This window comes from Engystomops pustulosus, chromosome 10 (assembly GCF_040894005.1).
Source record: "Engystomops pustulosus chromosome 10, aEngPut4.maternal, whole genome shotgun sequence".
In the NCBI taxonomy this organism is placed as follows: Eukaryota; Metazoa; Chordata; class Amphibia; order Anura; family Leptodactylidae; genus Engystomops; species Engystomops pustulosus.
In genome coordinates this window covers 30,785,691-30,804,534 of record NC_092420.1, presented here as the reverse complement: position 1 = coordinate 30,804,534, position 18,844 = coordinate 30,785,691, and the positions used below count along the sequence as shown (strand labels likewise).

The following is an 18,844-nucleotide window of genomic DNA, read 5'->3' as shown; positions in this document are numbered from 1 at the left end:
CACAACTGGCAGACCCCCTTTTCTTTTAAGAAATAAAGGTTTAAAAAAATATGCAAATTAGCCTTAGGTGTAAAAACAAGGTCCTAAGATGCTAAAAGAAGTGAAGAACCTCACAGAGAGGACGCACACAAGTATGTCAGTGTGCTAGATTTACACCTCTTCATCCTTGTGGTAATGTCCTTTAAGTCTACGGAAATCTTTGATGTTTTCTATTGTGTATGCTGGTGTAATATAAAACAAATAAGGGATTCATCTGAAGTCTAAGTGAACAGTTGCCCAAAAGAGGCTGTTTTCATTTTCTTAAGTCTCTGAGAAATGGAATCTGGACACCTGTTCAACTTTTATTTTACACTTTTTTTTCAATAAATCTGCTTAAGTGGATTGAGTAGGCACAAGTACACATAGTAGTAATTGGTTCTTGGTTACCTCTACACTGGTTTTGTGTACATTGGTCATGTACAGGTAGCCCAATAATCTGTAATAAATTTGTAATAACTCTTCATATTAGATCAATTCTCAAAAAAAATGTGGTTCTTGAACCTTTTAGAGGAGGCAAACATGTTCTGACAAACATGAGAACATTACTTTGTTTGGACAATCATATCCTATGTAACACATATCATCATTGGGAACAAATGTTCCTAGAAACATCTGATCCCAATCAATGCGCTGATCATAGACCTGTGTAAAAGTGCCCTTAAAAACTTGACTAAATGCTAAACCCACACACTAAAAGAAAATCTACCATCAAAATCCTTCACAATAAATACAGGCACCGTGACTGTGGATTTATTATCCATGGCCTCCATCCGTTTAAAATCAACTTTTACAATTATGTTAATGAGTCTGAGGGGCTGTGGGGGGTGTTTCCAGAGCCCTTCAGTGATGTCTTTTCGCTAGTTGTTACAATAAGCACAGTAGGTCTCCCCTTCCTCTGCATTTCCTGTTGCTGCTGGATTACAGAGGGAGGAAGGAAGGGATAGAATGGGGAGTGGGATACATGTTCTGTTCATTGTAACAGACTGTGAAGCTGTGGCACTGAGCGGCACTGGAAAACCCCAGAGCCCCTCAGGCACATTACTATAATTGTAAAAAGTTAATTTTAGAAGGAAGAAGGTCATGGATAACAAATATAAGAAGATTACCAGACTCACAGTACCCGGATCGATGAGCAAGTGTCCCTGGTTTATCACGCTTTATATTAATTGTATAATAGATTTCCTCTAAGTGATGTCACTAAATAAAAATAATAACAAATTAATGAAAAAGCACGAAAACAAAGGTTTTAGTTTTTGGGATGTTTTTGCCCTTTATTGCATTGTGTTACGCTTTGTTCCAGCACGGAGATCCAGGAGGCAGGGACCAGAGGTGGAGTATAAAACGGGAGCAATAAATAAATTGGTGTCCAAGGAGGGGAAAGGCTTTGCTAAAATAACGACAGAGTTTCTTTTGCTTAGCATTCGGCCACCATGGCCACGAACTCTGTGAATACAGAAAAAAGCTGGTTAGTTAGATGATAGGAAACCATAGGAAATACAAATGGGGTGCTATAATGATGGGGGCTATACATTTATTTGGAATGTGCTTCCCTTAAATTCAATGATATAATAATAATGGATCTACATATCTGGCAGGTCCATAGCAGTAACTGGAGTGGTGGTCATGCATGGGACACTTGAGGACACTTTAGGTCAGCTTTACTATGCTCATTCAAGGTAAAGTAAACTTAATATACATAAATATGAAGGCAATCACACTAATAAACCTTGACATGTAGCCATCAATATTGTCACATCCATTGTAGGTTGATGGGGGGGGGGGGGCTTTAGAATAATCCAATATATTTTATTGCTACACATATGGAAAGGGATCGGTTTACAATCCCAATGTTTACTTTGCTAAATGGTATATGATGCTGCATCAGGAATAATCTCGGTGTCTTCTCCAATGAATCTCTAGTTAAATTAATTACATTTGTAATGAATGTCGATCGATTATAATGCAGATCAAATACATTTCAAAGAACTATTGGAATTAGAATCTAGAAGAGTGATTTAAGGCCCACCAGAGGAAGTATCTCATATTGAATAATGTTCTGTTGCTGGAGACGGGAAATACTTGCTTACCGGTTTACTAATTCACTTCCAAGCAGTCGGCATTCGTTGTCTATTGCTCAATTCTATAGTACATTTTTAAAGGTAACTAACTAGAAAAATTTACTTACCTAAATCCCCTACTGCCCCGATCTCAAAAGTCCCCTATGTTATGAGGTCTTACTATATTTTGTGATACAATATTTGACCACGGACACTTTTGATACTCAGTAAATGTCTACATAGTTTTACAACACACTTACCTTCCACACCGATTTTACCATCTCCATCTTTGTCACCGGCATTCAGAAGGTCCTTAGTTTCCTTGGCAGAGAGAGTTCTGCCATTAGCGGCGAAGCCTTTCAGTATAAGACTGGGGAATGGAGATAATCATTAAAACATATGATTTTATTTAATTTTGTGCAAATAACTAGATTTGAATATGGTTTACTGTTCTTTTGTAATATTAAAACTGTTTTATATTGATGCATTTAAAAGGGTTGTCTACTTATACCAAATCCAGGGTAAGTATAAGACACTAATAGATTCACCCTTATTTTACTTACCTAGTTAAAGTTTGCTGGGAGTCCCAGGCAGCAGGACTTCCTGTAACGCCCATGTCCTGCTGTATTTTAGCAGATGGAGGGGGCTGTACACTCATTCCACATGCCCCTCTAACGAAATGGAATATAGGAGTGGTTATAATGGAGGGGGCATGTATATGGTAATGACTGCACAGACCCCCCATCCACCAGAAGACAGTAGGACATGGGACGTAACAGGAAGTACTGAGTAAATATGTTATTATTAAGTATGTGTTTTTGCCTCACCACTAACAACAAGATACATTTAGTTTAAATGGGAAGTGATATTTCCACTCATATAACCATGATTAAGTCCTAATTGGACAGAACTCATTGGTTTTCGTCACTGTGATCAAGTGAAATTCAAACTGGCTCAGTATTTTTTTTAAGCGAAGACAATAAAAGAACAAATTTTATATTATCTTCTGTTGAAGTGCTGGAGTCCATTTTTCTTCCTTTTTTTCTATTTTTTCTTAATTCCATTTTTCTTTACCGATACAGGAAGTACTGAGTAAGTATAATGTCTGTGAGCTTAATATAAGTGGCAAACTCTTTCAGGCTAGGTGTAGATATATGCATGTGCAAAGAAGTTCATGACCACTGGACCACTGGAGACTACTGTAGATACCATGTAGACATGTGAGACAATGAGATTGGTAATAATGAAGGGAAAGCTTTTATAGTGTCATTTGTATAACTTTGTGACTTATTTTCTTGAAAAGTGGTTTAAATGTGATTTTCTGTTGGTTCATCTTCATTTGGTGGGAGAACATTATGACCTTTTCATGTCATGAACAGCCTAGAATGAAATCTTTCCTTTTCCGAAATTATATAATAAGTGTGGTAAGAGATGATCTAGTAGGGAGGGAATATAGTACATATAGTATATAGTACATGTGAGTACGAGCTATAAAGATGTAGAAGGAAGGTGTTATCTGGGGGTAGGATTTAATATTACTTATGGCAAGTTGTTTGGCGTGGACTATATGAGCCTTGGTTTGAGGTAAATACAGTGGAGGGGAATTATGATAAAGGTATTTTGTATAGTAAGTTTAGTTGGCGTCTACATTGCAATAATTTGCGCTTTACTTATCAAATGTCGCATTCATACTTTCTTTGAATCGGAAGTTTCTCCATATTCTGTTCATCCACAACTGGGGTGAACTTGCAAGAATGTTCAAAAAAGTTACATTTGATAAATCTGGTGTTCATCTGCTAAAAAGGATAACCATCCCCACTTACCGTACCCACCTATTTTGAAAAGGTGGATTGAATAGTATGAAATGGAAAATGTCCACAAAATCTCAGTATTTCCTGCCTTTTTCATTCCAGGAGTGAACTATATATATATATATATATATATATATATATATACGTATATATATATATATATATATATATATATATATATATATATATATTACTGTATACATAGATTATATCTACATGTAAAGTGTCATTCACAGTCCTATGAAGCTGACTGATGGTTGGGAAGCAGAGAATGCTGGATAATGTAATCTTCACTGCATTGTCAAACGCTACTAAGCAGGCAGAAGGGGGAAGAGAAACTGGACTCGAGCCCTTAGCGTTCTTCTTTGTACCCTATGGAAATGAATAAAACTGCTGAGCTGACAGGTTTTGGAATAATCGTGCAGTTACTAGCATGAGAAGACCAATGGTGATGTCTGTCACTGGCAAAGAAATGAATTGCCTCATTTTATTTTATTAAATCAATGTATGTTGCTCAGGCCTATTGGCCGGTCTGTACACAATGCGGGACGTACAAAACACTTAATAATCTAGATACTACTAGAGTTGCCTATATGTGACAATGTCCATTATCTCACCAGAGCTCCTCCTCCTCTATGAATCCACTGGCATCTTGATCCAGGATTTGGAAAACTTTTTTCATGTCATCCTTGCTCTTGGCTTTCAGGCCAACCATCTCGAAAAATTTCTTGTGGCTGAATGAATCAGGAGCTGGATCGGGGTATAAGAACAATGACAATGGTGAAGTATCTGCAGTGGTCATATGTTTATATACGGTAGTCATGGTTAATACAAGTTATCATCTATCCTCTGAAAAGACGATGGTTTATTGATCTCTGAGGTTTTTACCAAATTTATCACCAAATTGGGAGTCCATGTAGCCTTACATGTTCTACTGGAGACAGCCAAATTATGTTCTGTGTTCTCTCAGTAGTCCCCATAGACTATACATCGGATGACCCTCTGGCCATTTATTTGTTGGTACCAAGGACCACCTCATGGTCGAGCAAGCAGCAAGTAGAATTAACCAGTGTTAAATACAGCCCTAATTCATACATAATAGGCAGTATCCCATAAAGTAATACAAGAGTTAACTAAAGGTCTACAATTATTTAAAGAGTATCCTCTGTGTTCTAATATGAAGGGAGATACAATTTCCTTGGGGGATGCCAGTTATGGGAAATTTTGTTGAATCACAGATTTTATAGGCAGAGACTTTTTCGGACAGTGATGTCCTATATCAAGCTAATATGTGGTTGGTGTAAGGTGACTAAAGGTCACTGCAGTATAGCTAAGGGACACCATCTTACAAAATGTCATATATAACTGGTGTTTCAATAAACTTTTTATTAATTAGCATCACCTAAACTGCGACCTGTCCTATGGTCTTTTATATGACACTGGATGGTGTCCCATGACAGAGGGTATTGGAGGAATAGACACCTCTATACACCCAATATGAAGGCATCAGTTCACTGGGGCTTTATCTAAAGTCAATCGTATTTGCCCTTCATATTCAGAATGACAAGGTTGACATGTCTAGGATCTTTCAGAGTAATGGAGTCGATTGTCACCAGTTATAGTTGCAATTGATGGAAATCAGACAATGTTTTACGCTCTCTACAATTATTCTCATCTGGGGTCAACAACTACAAAAAGGAGCTCTACAAGGACAATTACAAAGGGTTTGCCCCATCACTGGGCTTGATCCTGAGTAGAGCAGGGTGAACTGTCCCTTACACATCAAATTTTGCTGCAGTTATTTCGCATTCTTACCATGGAAGCTACTGCCAGATGTACTTAATAAAGTATATCTTTAAATGTCATGCTCTAGATTACGAGAGGAAGAACGTTTTTTTTATATATGACACAATTTACAGCATATCATAATCCGGGCTGGATATGACGCTAGCATCATTTCATCTTTAATTGCTTTCAGGGAACAATACAGCTTGCTGTCCCTCAGGCGGCAATCTTCTGCGATATAAAGATGTTAATCAGATGTTCCTTTAGAGTGAAAGCGACTCTAACGACTCACTTTTTGCAGATTTATAGCAACATAACCAGTTGTAAAGGACAGATGGAGAGATTGTCATGGAAGAATAAAGGAAGGGATTGGTGGACGGGGACTACAGCAAGAAAGAGGGGAAAAGAAGGAAAGACTGAGGATGGGAGGAGACCAGGACAATGGATATGCAGCTTTGCAGGGTTTGAACAAGGTCACTCCTCTTCTAAAAGTACATGTTCATTTAGAAATAAAAAGATAAAAGTGATTTTTGATGAAAATATATAAAAGCAATACAATTTACATTGTTTTAATACGACTGCAATAGGGAAATACTTTCAGATTTGGTATCAGCAGTGCCAGGTAGTCATTGCAGTCTTTGTTAACTTTCCTGCAGTGGAGGTAGTGGTCATTATTGAAAAAAAAGAGCGTTAAATACTCCTGTAAATTTACAATTTTAAGATGAGAAATAAGTTTAATAATTTCTCCCATGCATAGACACAGCATAACTTCTCTTACCTGCAAAGGCCCCCACAGCCTTTGAGATGTCAGCAGCAGCGAGAACATCAGTCATAGACATTGCGACTCTGGATCTGCAAGAGAATGGGACAGACTGAGAGGCAGGGTATGTTCTGCTGGACTCATCACTTCTAAGGGGCAGCCGACCTGACTGCGGCTGCTTGCAGGCACGCAAACTCCAGTGACAGAGTATTAAGGGGGGTGGCTAGCTGAGGGTGAAGCTGCTGGCTGGAAGCCACGGGGCAATATGCCAGTCACCTGAGAATTTACCAATGTCACATTACCCTATGCAAATAAGGCAGAACCGCTTAGGTTCTCCCCAAAATATAGGCATCCCAAGGATGGTACCATTAGGGTTAAATGCAATTTCAGCCTCTTAAAGCTGCTATGCTCTTAGCATAAATCATTTTTTTCCTGCAGTTACATCAAAGCAGAGCAAAGATTCTCTTTCATTGATTAGTTGCACTTTTGCAGTAAAGGCTCGAGTGATTCTGCTTTATCATACTGCATATAATCCGCCACTGCCCGGATTGCTGCTTCTCCTCCTAGACGCTGCATGCCCACAGCAGACAGGCCCGTGTCCTCTAGAAATGCATCCATGTAGGCAATGTAAGCTTTATCCTAGGAAACTATGTTTAATAGTTCATTAATAGTTAACAATCTTCTTGTCTATCAGGGGGCCGCTCCTTCATCCACTCCTACACTGCACACGACTTATCGTTATAGGTCATAATTATAGAGGATGGCATATCATTTATTCTAGCTGTACCTGCATTGCAGCTGAAAGCCTGGTGCCAGGTGAGGTGAATACCCCTGCAACCATAGCTGCATGCAGTAACTAGGCGGCAATTGGGGATCCCTGAGGACACTGGGACATGCCACAGTAAATAACTCATGCTGACTGATTATATATCTATATAATACAGTTAACAAAATGATATGCAATTAATGAGCTGAGGCTGATGGCATGGTCCTGGAATTACTGCACTGTAGTAATAGCCTTCACATCGGTATTATCAGACCTGGGTATATAGGGCCAGTGCCCCAGATTTCACATATGGGCCCAGATCTATCATTAGTGAGGCAAACTGCATGTAGTGCCTCACTAATGTGCAGTGTGTGCCAGATCTTCAATAATCGGGCGCACCCTGCACCCCGGCGCATGACCTTCAATAATGGGCGCACACCACATTTCTGTTGAACTTTCTACATAAATGTGGCACAGGGTCCAAAATTGGCACTGGAAAACCCTTTTAAGTGCAGACACAGTTTTATAAATCTGGAACATAATGTATCATGCTTTTCTTGTAGCATAGCATATAAATTATCCACTAAATATAATGACGATCGGAGGTCAAATGTTAAAATACAAATGTCAATGTTCCAAGAAGGGGGCATGTGACAGTAACCATATAGCATCTTTATTGGGCACAAAGTAGGCAATGAAGTGTTATGAAGAAAGTTTAAGGCTACAAGCACATGACTGTAATTGTGGCTGTGATGTGGCCACATCCCCCATTGACGTCTATGGCACCTGGTCACGGTGTGGTGACCACATTGGGGCACATTTACTTACCTGTCCACGTCGCGATCCCCGATCCAGAATGTCCGATGATCATGGATTGGGCCGCGATTCACTACGAGCCTGTGCCGGATATCCTGCATGTGTCGCTCCCCGCTCAGGTCCGACGGAGTTCCCCTTCTTCTTCTAGGTGTATGTAAGTGCATGGCTTGCATCACAATTTAAATTTTAAATCCCGCGCTTAGTCCCAATCATTCAGATTGTCTGACAGCCATGCCCCCTGATTTGTGTCACATGATACGCCAAAATTCCCTGGCTAAATGCGGCGCAAAACAGAAATTGTCGGAATATCTAATGATAGTGAGGTCCGCTGATCCTTAGTGAATAAACCCCATTTTGTCTCACCGTGCCGTGACCTGGCCAGTGCCATCTATTTTTTACTGGACTGCAGTTGTGGCCGCCCAGCTTTCTATTGAGAAGGGAGGCGTGAGGAGTGCTCCCTCTGTCCCCTCTTCTGCACTTTGCGGTGTGCTTGCCCGGGATACAACCCGGTTGGGCACACGGTCGTTTGCATTTAGCCTAAGTTGTGAGCATTAATAATAACTTCATGGCTGGCAGTCATTATGATACAATAGTGGAACATATCATGATGAAGATAGATAGATAGATAGATAGATAGGTGAAATAGAAAAATTACAGAATGTTTATGGCCAGAGGTATGACTTGTATCTTCTGAGCGCTAATGCTAAATTTTTTACTAGACCTCCATACATGATGTGTCCTTTAAAGTACTAGTTTATTTGTTAGGGTAAAGAGGCACCTAATGGACCCCCTAAGGTTTCCAGGTGTAGCTGCGCAACATATCCCCCAATATTTACCCCCCTGTATATGGCTGAGCAGCCCATAGATACAAATGTAGGCAATATTATCTGTGGGATCTGGAGCTATGTTGGGTAACTTTGTGAATACATGTCTTTTCTTTCTGTCATATGTCATACTGTACATAAAAAGATTTATGATAAGATCCATCTTCATGGTTTTAAAGGGATATTCTCAGTATCTGAAAGTGCTGGCGTAGGGCTAAGATATCACATATGTCTTGTCTGAGGTCAAAGTTTACAGTGCGAATTCAGTGCCGTCTATCTGTACACAGTGTCCAATGTACAGATAAACTACGGCACATACCCATTCAAGTGAATCAGTCCTGCTGCAATTCCTGGGGAGAAACAGTAGGAAGAAGCAACAACTCTGAATCAGCACTGTTGTCTCTTCAGTCTCAAGGTCAATGTCCTAAGGGTTAGAAGCCTATTCTAGTGATATGTGACCATAGAATGAGATGGGAATATTCCTTTAAGACATTGGCTGACGTCTTTTCTTACTGAAATGCAAAGTGTATATTTTATTATAGCTACAAATCAGTAGTAATATATTGTCGCTAAGCCTTGGTGTTTGAGGAGAACACTGATTTGAGTAAGACCATTAAATGGATGCAGCAGTCTGACCCTGGGCATCGTGCCACATTGAGAATACCAAGGTATCCTTTTGGCATCAACATCTCTAAGCAAAAGGGTTTCCATGGCTGTTGTGCGCCTGTGTCCTTTAGAAAACCCCTGGTCATTATGATCTGTAGTTTATTATGTGTGAGGTGATGCGGTACATTTGACAGATCGCTTCTTCTGGGTGGGAAATTTGCGATTAAAAAACGGTGATTTATTAAAAGAAAAAAAAAGAGCTCATTACATCCTTAGTGACATTTTCCTGACTACTAGAGACACTGATCAGATTACTAAGTAAGTGTGACGCACATAGTGGGAAAGGCATTGACGCTTCGGATTAATGTCAGGACTGCCCGTGATGTACACAAGTGATGATAAATGCCCGGATGAGACCACTCGGTGGCAAAATATAATTCAAACTAGTGTGGGACGCAGAGGGTCTTATTGTATCTGCCAAAATGAATTTTCCTGTATAACAACTTGCTGACAGTGCAGGGCACAGGGTGTTATTCATCAAGGCTCACTAGTAACTGTATCCTGCCCCCCTCCCGTATTCTCCGTTGGCATTGCTCTTTCTCTGGCTGAGGCAACTGGCACCTGGGATGTGAGCTGGGTATTTATGGAATATTAGCCGCAATACAGACCCTATCTAACCCTCTGCTCTATCTCATGTATCCTATTATGCCTAAAATGCTTTATGGGTAATGCTTACTGACAGTATTTTAGGATTTGCCTGTTTGCATTACAGATGTATAGATGAATATGTCACCTTCTTATGGAAATTTTGGAAATGAGCAAGAAGAAAATGGAAGATTGACTTAATAGTACTGCATGGGCCAGAAAGTGTGCAATGGCTTATTAGTGGGAGTAACAAAAAGCAAAGGTGTCTTGTGCACCACACTGTCTGTCTTAGTCTAGTGGGTGATTAGATGGTCAGGGATATAGGCTCCAGTATATCATGACTTGTGCGCCATTTTATTGCTGAACGGGGCATGAAATAGTGACAATTCCTGCATAGGCCATGGCATTTGTGACTTTTTTTCAACACTTGTGCAACACATGAAATTTTGAAAACAATCGATCATGACTGGGATTGCGGTAAGCCAAGCCCTATACAGCCAGATTTTCCAAAAACCCGCCATAGCTAAAAAGTAAGCCAGGCTGGACCAGGCATTGATTTGTGCGGTATGCAGGAATTACTGAGAAGCGGGAACATCTTAGTAATTCCAGCACGTACTGTTGATGCAAATATGTTACTACTGTAGTATACAGTACTATGACTACAGTATGACAAATTTCATAAGACAGACTACGGGAAATGATCCGACACCCTCATAAATAGTTACTGGGCTGATGAGTGGCCACACTCAACCAAATATTACCACCTGCTTCAGCTACATGATACCTCAAACCACTTAATCCGCCACGGTAAGCGCTTGGATAAGGAGAATTACATGAGATGAGCTTCTATAAGTAATTCATTAGCACACCGTGCTGCTTTGACATTTATAAAAGGGTTAATATCGTAGCATTTACAACCCATCCTGAGAACATACTGCACACATAAATATGTTGGTGGGTGTCACTTCTCACTATTTTCAAAGCCAAAGAAACTCTCCATAGACTCGCATCACTGGATAGTCTGCCTCTGGCCGTCACTGAGTTTGAGAAGTTCTCTCGGTTTTTGGGACAAAGGGTTAACAATTATTAGCATCCAACCTCCTTAGATCTTCTATTAATATGTGCATTAAAGATAACTTGCTTTTAGTCACATCCCAATCACCATCACTATAAATCAGGGAGATGTCGGTGAGTATGTGGCGCTCCAGGCTCTGGATCTGGTGCAGCATTTGGTAGGACTAATATCGATGGAATATAATGTACGGTGATCATCAATCCTATTGATAAATAGATACCACTGACACTTATTACACTTCAGCATCTGTCTCCCCACAGTCTCTTCTATTACATTGTTTAATTGGCCTTAGCTTAAATGGAGCCGATTCTTCAGCTATTACTATAGAGTTGGGGCCATCATTGGACATTTTCAAGCTTTTGTTGGCATTTGACCATTACTAGCTACATGGCAAATACATCCATAGAAGTCCTAGAATACATCACATAAAATGCCACAGAAAGCAAATGAGTATTATTAACCCCTTCCCTATGGCACTTATGTTTAATTAGTCTTTAGTTTCCTTCCTATATTTCTACTTAAATCAGTAATGTAAAATTTTACAATCTTGCTAATATTAATTTAGGTTTACTGCAGTAGTTAGCCCCAATTTTCAAGTTCAGATCCATTACAGGGTCTATTACCCAGGACCACCTTAATGTCACCACCATAGATCTTTAGGTCATCTCTCACCCAACTTCATTTATGATCGCTTCCTGGCACTTCTAAGTAAATGTCTGAACCTGCCGACCTCAGTTGGTCCACCCAACTATTCCATGTATTTGGGGACCTCCTGATTCTCTCCCCACACATGATCCTTCCATCATCAGAGATGATTAGCAGCAAATTGCTTCACTTTCCCAAACCAGCATACATGCATGTGCAGAGCTGAGAGTGTGTGTGTAAGGGAAAGGTGGGGGGTAACTGTAGGCTGACTATCTGCCTAGCAGCTATTGCATTGTGTGGATTTGGAACATGGAATTTCGGCTTGACCACATTGAAATCTCAATTTGTAGTATCTCTGGTAAAATTAGCCAAATATCTGCAAAATGCCTCACTGATAATGACTAGTTGGTAAATGACAATGTTATTCTTTACAAAAACAAACTAAATTATACGATTAAGAATTAACTTAGGAGAAATGGTGCGGCATGGTTGTGGACTATGTTACCAGATGCTACTTGAAGTCTTGCAAGCTCATGTAGAACTGGACTGCTCTTCTATGTTATATAGCTTGGCTTTATCATTACATAACAGCATTGAGTACGACTACTGGACTATTGCCAGTCATAATCACATCCTCTTTATTATGCCATGTATCAAGTGAAATGGATCATACTACTCACTATAATCGTGCCAAGAGATGTCAAGAAGTGCCTGCTCTTCACATGTAAACGTGGACATCCTTGGCTAATGCTTCAAGTGTCCACCAGTTGCTGATGACTATCTGAGACTACTATGTTAGTGATTACTGAATTACTAATGATCTATAGAGGTTAATGATGGTCACATACCCAAAAGTTGCTTAAGAGCAACGATTAGTGATAGAGTCTCCTAAAGGTGGCATTTTCCATTAATAGTCAACCTAACCTTTCCAATGACCCTCTTATAACACTTGCCCTCCGTTTTTGGCAACCCCAAAAACTTCTTGCATTTCAAAAACTCTAAGGCTGCCAGCTATACAGTCTGTAATTTTGCCTATATTTAGGCCAGGCTTATGATTCCAGCTCTCAGCAGATCCCTCATCCATCTCCTTGATGGACAGGTCCTCATAAATCTGTCACTCTCATTTACTCCTCATACTTTCAGTCTTTACCTTCTTCTTATTCCGCATCAAACAAAACTAGTAGACACATAATCTTATTACCAACGATCTGTGGGAGCTAGTTAAAGCCTCCAGTCATTAATTAAATGCATTTGCTGAGTCTACATATTTCTGCCCCATAGGGATCTATTAACCTGACTTACAAATGGAACATGTTGACATTTATTGAAGTGAACATGAGAACAGTCTGTAGTTACTTATGTAATATTATCGTACCCGCAGTAGCCTGTTTACTCACAGTTTATGTGCAAAAAGATACATAGATGTGCTTTCCTTCTCGTATAACTAGTGTACAGATATTTGCAGTACCACGATTACCTATATGCTTCGTTCAGTCTATTTAATATTACATATAATTGCAAACACAACAGCAATAAAAAATAAGTAATTTATCATAAAAAATGCATTATTCCTTGATTTTTATATGAAAGTACAACGTCTCCTCCATGTATACATTGCATTTACTGTCAATTTTGGCCCTTTGTACAGATGTGTCCTTCACCTGTTCAAGATGTGGATACATCTCGAAAGGAAGGACATATTAACACTAAGATAGGTGACTGATACCTATGATCAGTGACATATCTCATGCTCCATAGATCCCATCAGTACAGTAGTAACCCGATTATTCCCTTTCCTACAAGACAATAGGAAGTTCATGCCATCATCATCAAAAGTAATCAATAAATGCCCCTGCTTTGCCCCTCAATGGCTAAAATTAACCAAAATTTAAGAACCAAAGGTCAGGTAGCAAATTTCCGGTTTAAAATCCCTTAAATATGATAAATTAATGGTAAAAATGTAATGGCAACACCTTCCCAATGCATGTTAAAACAATGCACGAGAACAGCTTAACCATTAGGTAGCATAGTCTTCCATCAGTGCCAAGGGCTTTGAAGCTAGCCCTGACACATGTGCATCGGATGCTATGTACATCCTCTCTTACTGTACATCCAGTTTCTTCTACCCATAGCCTCCTCCCCTTGTTGTACTCACTTAGGGATGGTTCAGGATCCGTGGGAAGGGCTGGTAGAAGGCAACGGTGAGGTGCCCCTAAGAAGGGATTCCCTCTTAAATACTTTCTCCATCTGTTCTATTTTGGGAAGGTCCATCCCCTCCTCCTCAGCATGTAGGTCCCTTGGTGTCAGATACCCTGAGACAGCAGGAAAGGGATCATGTTTATTGACAAGTAACTCATCAAGAAACTCTATTAATACGCCTGGCAGGGGCTCAGATCCTGGACTTGGGCTTCGAGGCCAAAGGAGGAAGGAGGACTGGTAAAGAGACAATCCACCTAAAATCTAGAGAGTGGGGGTAGGGATGTCCCATCAGTTAATGCGCACCCCTAAACAGAATACTTTTGCTGCTTTCCTGCTTCTGCATTGAGCTGCATTTACAAACCTTTTCTGCCAGACTTGAACAAGTCAGAAGATTGAGGGCTCTTATCCAAGTAAAATCTAGATGCTTGGTAAGTGTGCCAGGGAATAGGTCAGATGTCTACCGGATCCAAAGAAGGTGGAAGAAAGTCTGGGCCTTGTTGATGTCTGAAAAAAATGAACTGTATAATGTATAAGCAGAAATCTGCTTAAATCTATATTTATCTAATTACTTTTTTGGATGATGTGATGCTGAAGTGCTGAATTTAATGTGCACGATGAGTGTATCCTGGCAAAGAAAGAGAAGAGACGACCATAAATGGGATCTATTGGCAACTTTGGATGACTAGAAAAGATGCCAGGCTGCGAAGTCTGAAGAGCGCAAACAATCCATTACCGGATTAAAACTTTTCTCCAGATATTTGGCCGCTTGTATTCTTCACTCCTTTTATTTATGGATATGGCCACTTCCAATTTGGATTTTGTGTGTTTGTGGACAGCATTCCAATGAGTAGTCTCCAAATTGACTGCAGTTTGGATTAAACCTGTGGTTGAACGGGGGAGAAGCACTCCTGGAATGGGAATGCCATGGATTAGCCACAAGTCACTCTACCCCCTCCTGTTATTTGCAGTGTGCCAGGACTATTGAATGAATAAACTTGGACACATGATCACAGCTTGTTGTAGCTGCAGGTATGAACTACACAGCCAAGAGTCAAAGGAATTCTGTACATGTCTTTTGTACAAATGAACCCGGCTGGAGGTTACCGAGATTCACTTGGCTTTCAGAGTTTATTGTTCAGACTTGCCTGAGGGCATCTGGACCATTGCATGGACTGCAGAAGCCTCCATAGGTATTAGTAAAAACTAAAATGAGCAAATCTTATGGAATGAGTGCTGCATTGACAGATATAGGGATTAGTAATACACCTACTTGGGCATTTGTTGATCCACTAACTCCAGAGGTGTTTGTAAATGTTTCTCCAACCACATATATGTGATCTTATACCATCTACTGCTTTGTGCATCGCTAATATTGTAATTAGCTTTTTTATAGTAGATATTAATCACTTGCATTGCAGTTTTTGTATAACCTAGCTCTATGCAGTCTCCCCTGGACGTCTATAGTTTCACAATGCATTGCTGTTCATGTAATATTCTCTGTAGGTGCCTCTTAAGCAGTAGACTAATATTATATATGTGTTTTAATACAGGGATTAAGAAAAAAAAATGTAAAGTGAGTATTCGTTTGCATTATATCAGTAACAGTCCACTAAATGTAAGGATGGTAACAACAATAGAAAAAGAGCAGGATACAATTGTATGGAACCAGTTGTTTATAACAGATTGGGGGTCATTGTTTGTTCTGTCCTTAAAATATTTTGGTAGAAAATATATATATATATATATATATATATATATATATATATATATATATATATTTTGATATATAGCATATATATTTTATATATATAGCAATTGGGTAAATAAAGCACCCATCCGTTCTCTTCACATTGAATTTAAAGTGCAGTCTCATTCTTTTGAAGTGTATGTATACATATATATATATATATATATATATATATATATATATATATATATTTACAGTCCTAAATACAAAGGTATCTTTGCTCAACAACTACAGTCCAAAAGATCAGTACATTGCAACATATATTGTAGTATCTGCTCTTTTATAAATCTAGGATTAAAAAACAGTATAATCTTGGCAAAAAGAAAAATCTATCATGTCTCTACCTAGTGTGGGCATTTTCCCAATTTTAGAGTGTAACAATTCTTAAAGTTGTATTATATTCTATAATAAAAAAAAGGAAAAGACTATTTTCACTGTAGTTTAAAGGGGAAAACAAATTCTGTCCAATCTGTAAACGGCTTATTATAGAGCAAGAGCTGCTATATGTGTGGGATTGAGTATAAATTGTCATTTATCCATTTATATCTCTGCATTTCCGATGCCGTTCTATCAGCGGTAAAAGCTTATACCTGTCTACACAGTCATAGTCAGGAGGCTATCAGTTAGTGATAGGACCACCGACTCAGCATAGAAAGAAAAGAGACATAAATGTAAAGAATACATGTTATATTAAATGGTTAACCCTTTTTTGGATAGTATGTACAATCTCCTTAGATTTTCCTGCTCTATAACATGCTGCCTGCAGATAAGATACTATCTATTGACTACTATGTGCAACCTGCAGGTTAGGTCTATGTATATCAGTGGTTGCCGTATTATTCAGAAAATTGACTTACATCAATTGTCATAGCAGAAAGTGACTAAAAATATCTAATATCTAAATGAGTTGTCCAGAGTCAGGGGCAGATGACACAGCTCCCCAGGGCAATTCCAAATTTCTTTGGGGCACAAATTGAAATATTAAAGGAAATCAACCACCAAGATGAAGGATTGTAAACCAAGCACACTGGCATGCAGGCGTGTGCCCCTTCTTACAGGATCTGCTTTCCTTTTTGCTTCTTATGCCATTGTTTTTGCAAAAAAAACGTTTTAAAGATTATGCAAATGAGCCTAAGGGGCTCCAGAAGGCCCAATAAACATCTATGGAGCCCGGAGCCCCTCTGGCTCCAGTGTGCATGCTAGCCAGAGATGGGGAAATGCATAGCACCGGATGAGGGGGAGGAGGGTGGAGCTCTTGATTTCGCCCACAATCTCTCCATCCCCGTGACTTTAAGCAACTCATTTACATAATATACAAGTTATTTTTCTCATTGCAGAAGAATATTAATAAGACTATATCTGGTGATCTATCAGATGATTTGGGACTGGTTTGATTTCTAAAGCCCTAGAGACAGGACCCCTTTAAGTACCAATGTGTTGCTCAGCATGACAGTCAGCATGTTAACTCAGAAATCATTTTACAGGGCGGGATATTTCTGATTTGCTTGCTTAATAATTAATTGGTTGTAACCAACTGTTTATTGCACATCTATCTTTTTATCCCCATTAGAATTACATTGATTATAAGGCACTTAGGGGATTAGTGGAAGTACTGAGCTTTACATAGTGATTGTGCATACAGCGAAATGGCTGAATTTACTGACAGCATTAACCTCAGCCATGCATGATGTTTGGAGGCTAATATGTTATAATCATACCCTGAGATGTGATCAGTGATTGCAGAACAGGAGATTAACATGCAGAAATGAAAAACACCTGTTAGGCTTAGCTCACATCTGCGGCAAAGCTTCCATTGTTCTGCTCTGTTAAAGAAGCATAATAACAAAATCCACACAATATTCCATGGAAAAAAATCCCCCGGACTATAATGGGGACTGTTGTGATTTTGTCCTGGTTTTCCATCATTTTTCAAGCCAAAAAAATAATTACATTTCCTCTTTTCCCTAGAACACATATAAACGCATATAAAATTAAATAAATAAACTAAATCATGAACATTAGGTATCCCAGCATCCCCAAACTTGTCTCTTATGGTAAACTAGACAGGTGTAGATTTGTGTGATTGAGTGGGATGTCTGAAAAGATGAGTTTTTAACCCCTTACGACATGTGACGTAATACTACGTCACATGCCGGGTGCGGGTGTATGGAGAGGGTTCACAGGCTGAGCCCTCTCCATAGCCGGTATGTCTTTCGAGGCTTATCGGTAACACCCACGATCGGTGCCAGCACCGATCACGGGTGTTTTCCCGTTGATAGCCGCCGGCGGCTTCAAAAATATGGTGCCAGCACCATAAAATTTCTTAATTTAAAAAAAAAAAACAAGCTACTGTGCAAAATGCTAAACATTTAAAGCACGTAAAGCATGCAATTTACATGTTAAAATAGGCTCCATAAAAAAAATCCTTCCTTTGCACCTGCCCTGGACCAGGTGCAGATTTGCGCCTGAAAAGTTGCAATAATAAGCAAAGAAAAGTTATACATAAGTGAAAAATCGCATGGAACATCTGGAAAACTAAGATACATAAGGCACAAGGTGCAGACCAAGGTGTACTTAAATAAAGACAGAGTAAAAAGTTGCAAAAAAAGTTGCAAAAACGACAAAAGTCGCAAAAATTAGACAATTTGACTAGCAGAAATAATGATAAATGTCCCCCAATGAGTTTAACAAATGCCTAAACTATAAAAATATGGAATAATTTATAATATATGATGAAAGCCATTATGTAACTACTGCATCACTTAAGTTAAATATATAAAAAGTTGCAGTGTTACAATGCTGGCACCATGCAATTATTTGTAAGTTTCTATTTATTCTGGAAGCACTAAGTGAGATGAACTATATTCTTTAGGATAGTACAATTACATTTTATAACGTTAGCATAATATTTAACTACACTGTAAACTATAAATAAAATGCAGAATTGTGTTGTTTCTCATTTTGTCACAAATTATTATAATTTTTTTTTACCCTTTCACAAACATTTTATCAAGCTGTTAGGAAATGCAACTTGCTGCAAAAACCAAGCCCTATAACAGCTATGTCGCC

The 18,844-nt window shown here is 39.1% G+C and overlaps 1 protein-coding gene across 1 annotated transcript; it reads right to left on the bottom strand.

Annotated features, from left to right (window-relative positions):
- Nucleotides 1–1,283: 1,283 nt before the first annotated feature.
- On the bottom strand, nucleotides 1,284–14,103 carry PVALB (parvalbumin). Its single transcript, XM_072128668.1, has 5 exons — nucleotides 13,985–14,103; nucleotides 6,471–6,544; nucleotides 4,525–4,657; nucleotides 2,357–2,466; nucleotides 1,284–1,482 (listed from the first exon to the last, which is right to left on the bottom strand). The coding sequence occupies exons 2-5, from the start codon at nucleotides 6,529–6,531 to the stop codon at nucleotides 1,454–1,456; spliced, it is 333 nt and encodes a 110-aa protein (XP_071984769.1). The 5' UTR covers nucleotides 6,532–6,544; nucleotides 13,985–14,103; the 3' UTR covers nucleotides 1,284–1,453.
- Between the last annotated feature and the right edge of the window lie 4,741 nt (nucleotides 14,104–18,844).

Bases quoted from the DNA above. Each gene is read 5' to 3' on its own strand.
- PVALB (XM_072128668.1), bottom strand. From the start codon at position 6,531: ATGTCTATGACTGATGTTCTCGCTGCTGCTGACATCTCAAAGGCTGTG. The intron at 4,658-6,470 runs GTAAGAGAAGTT...ACCCCGATCCAG, and splicing joins GGCTGTGGGGGCCTTTGCAG to CTCCTGATTCATTCAGCCAC. The intron at 2,467-4,524 runs GTGAGATAATGG...TCCATTCCCCAG, and splicing joins ATAGAGGAGGAGGAGCTCTG to TCTTATACTGAAAGGCTTCG.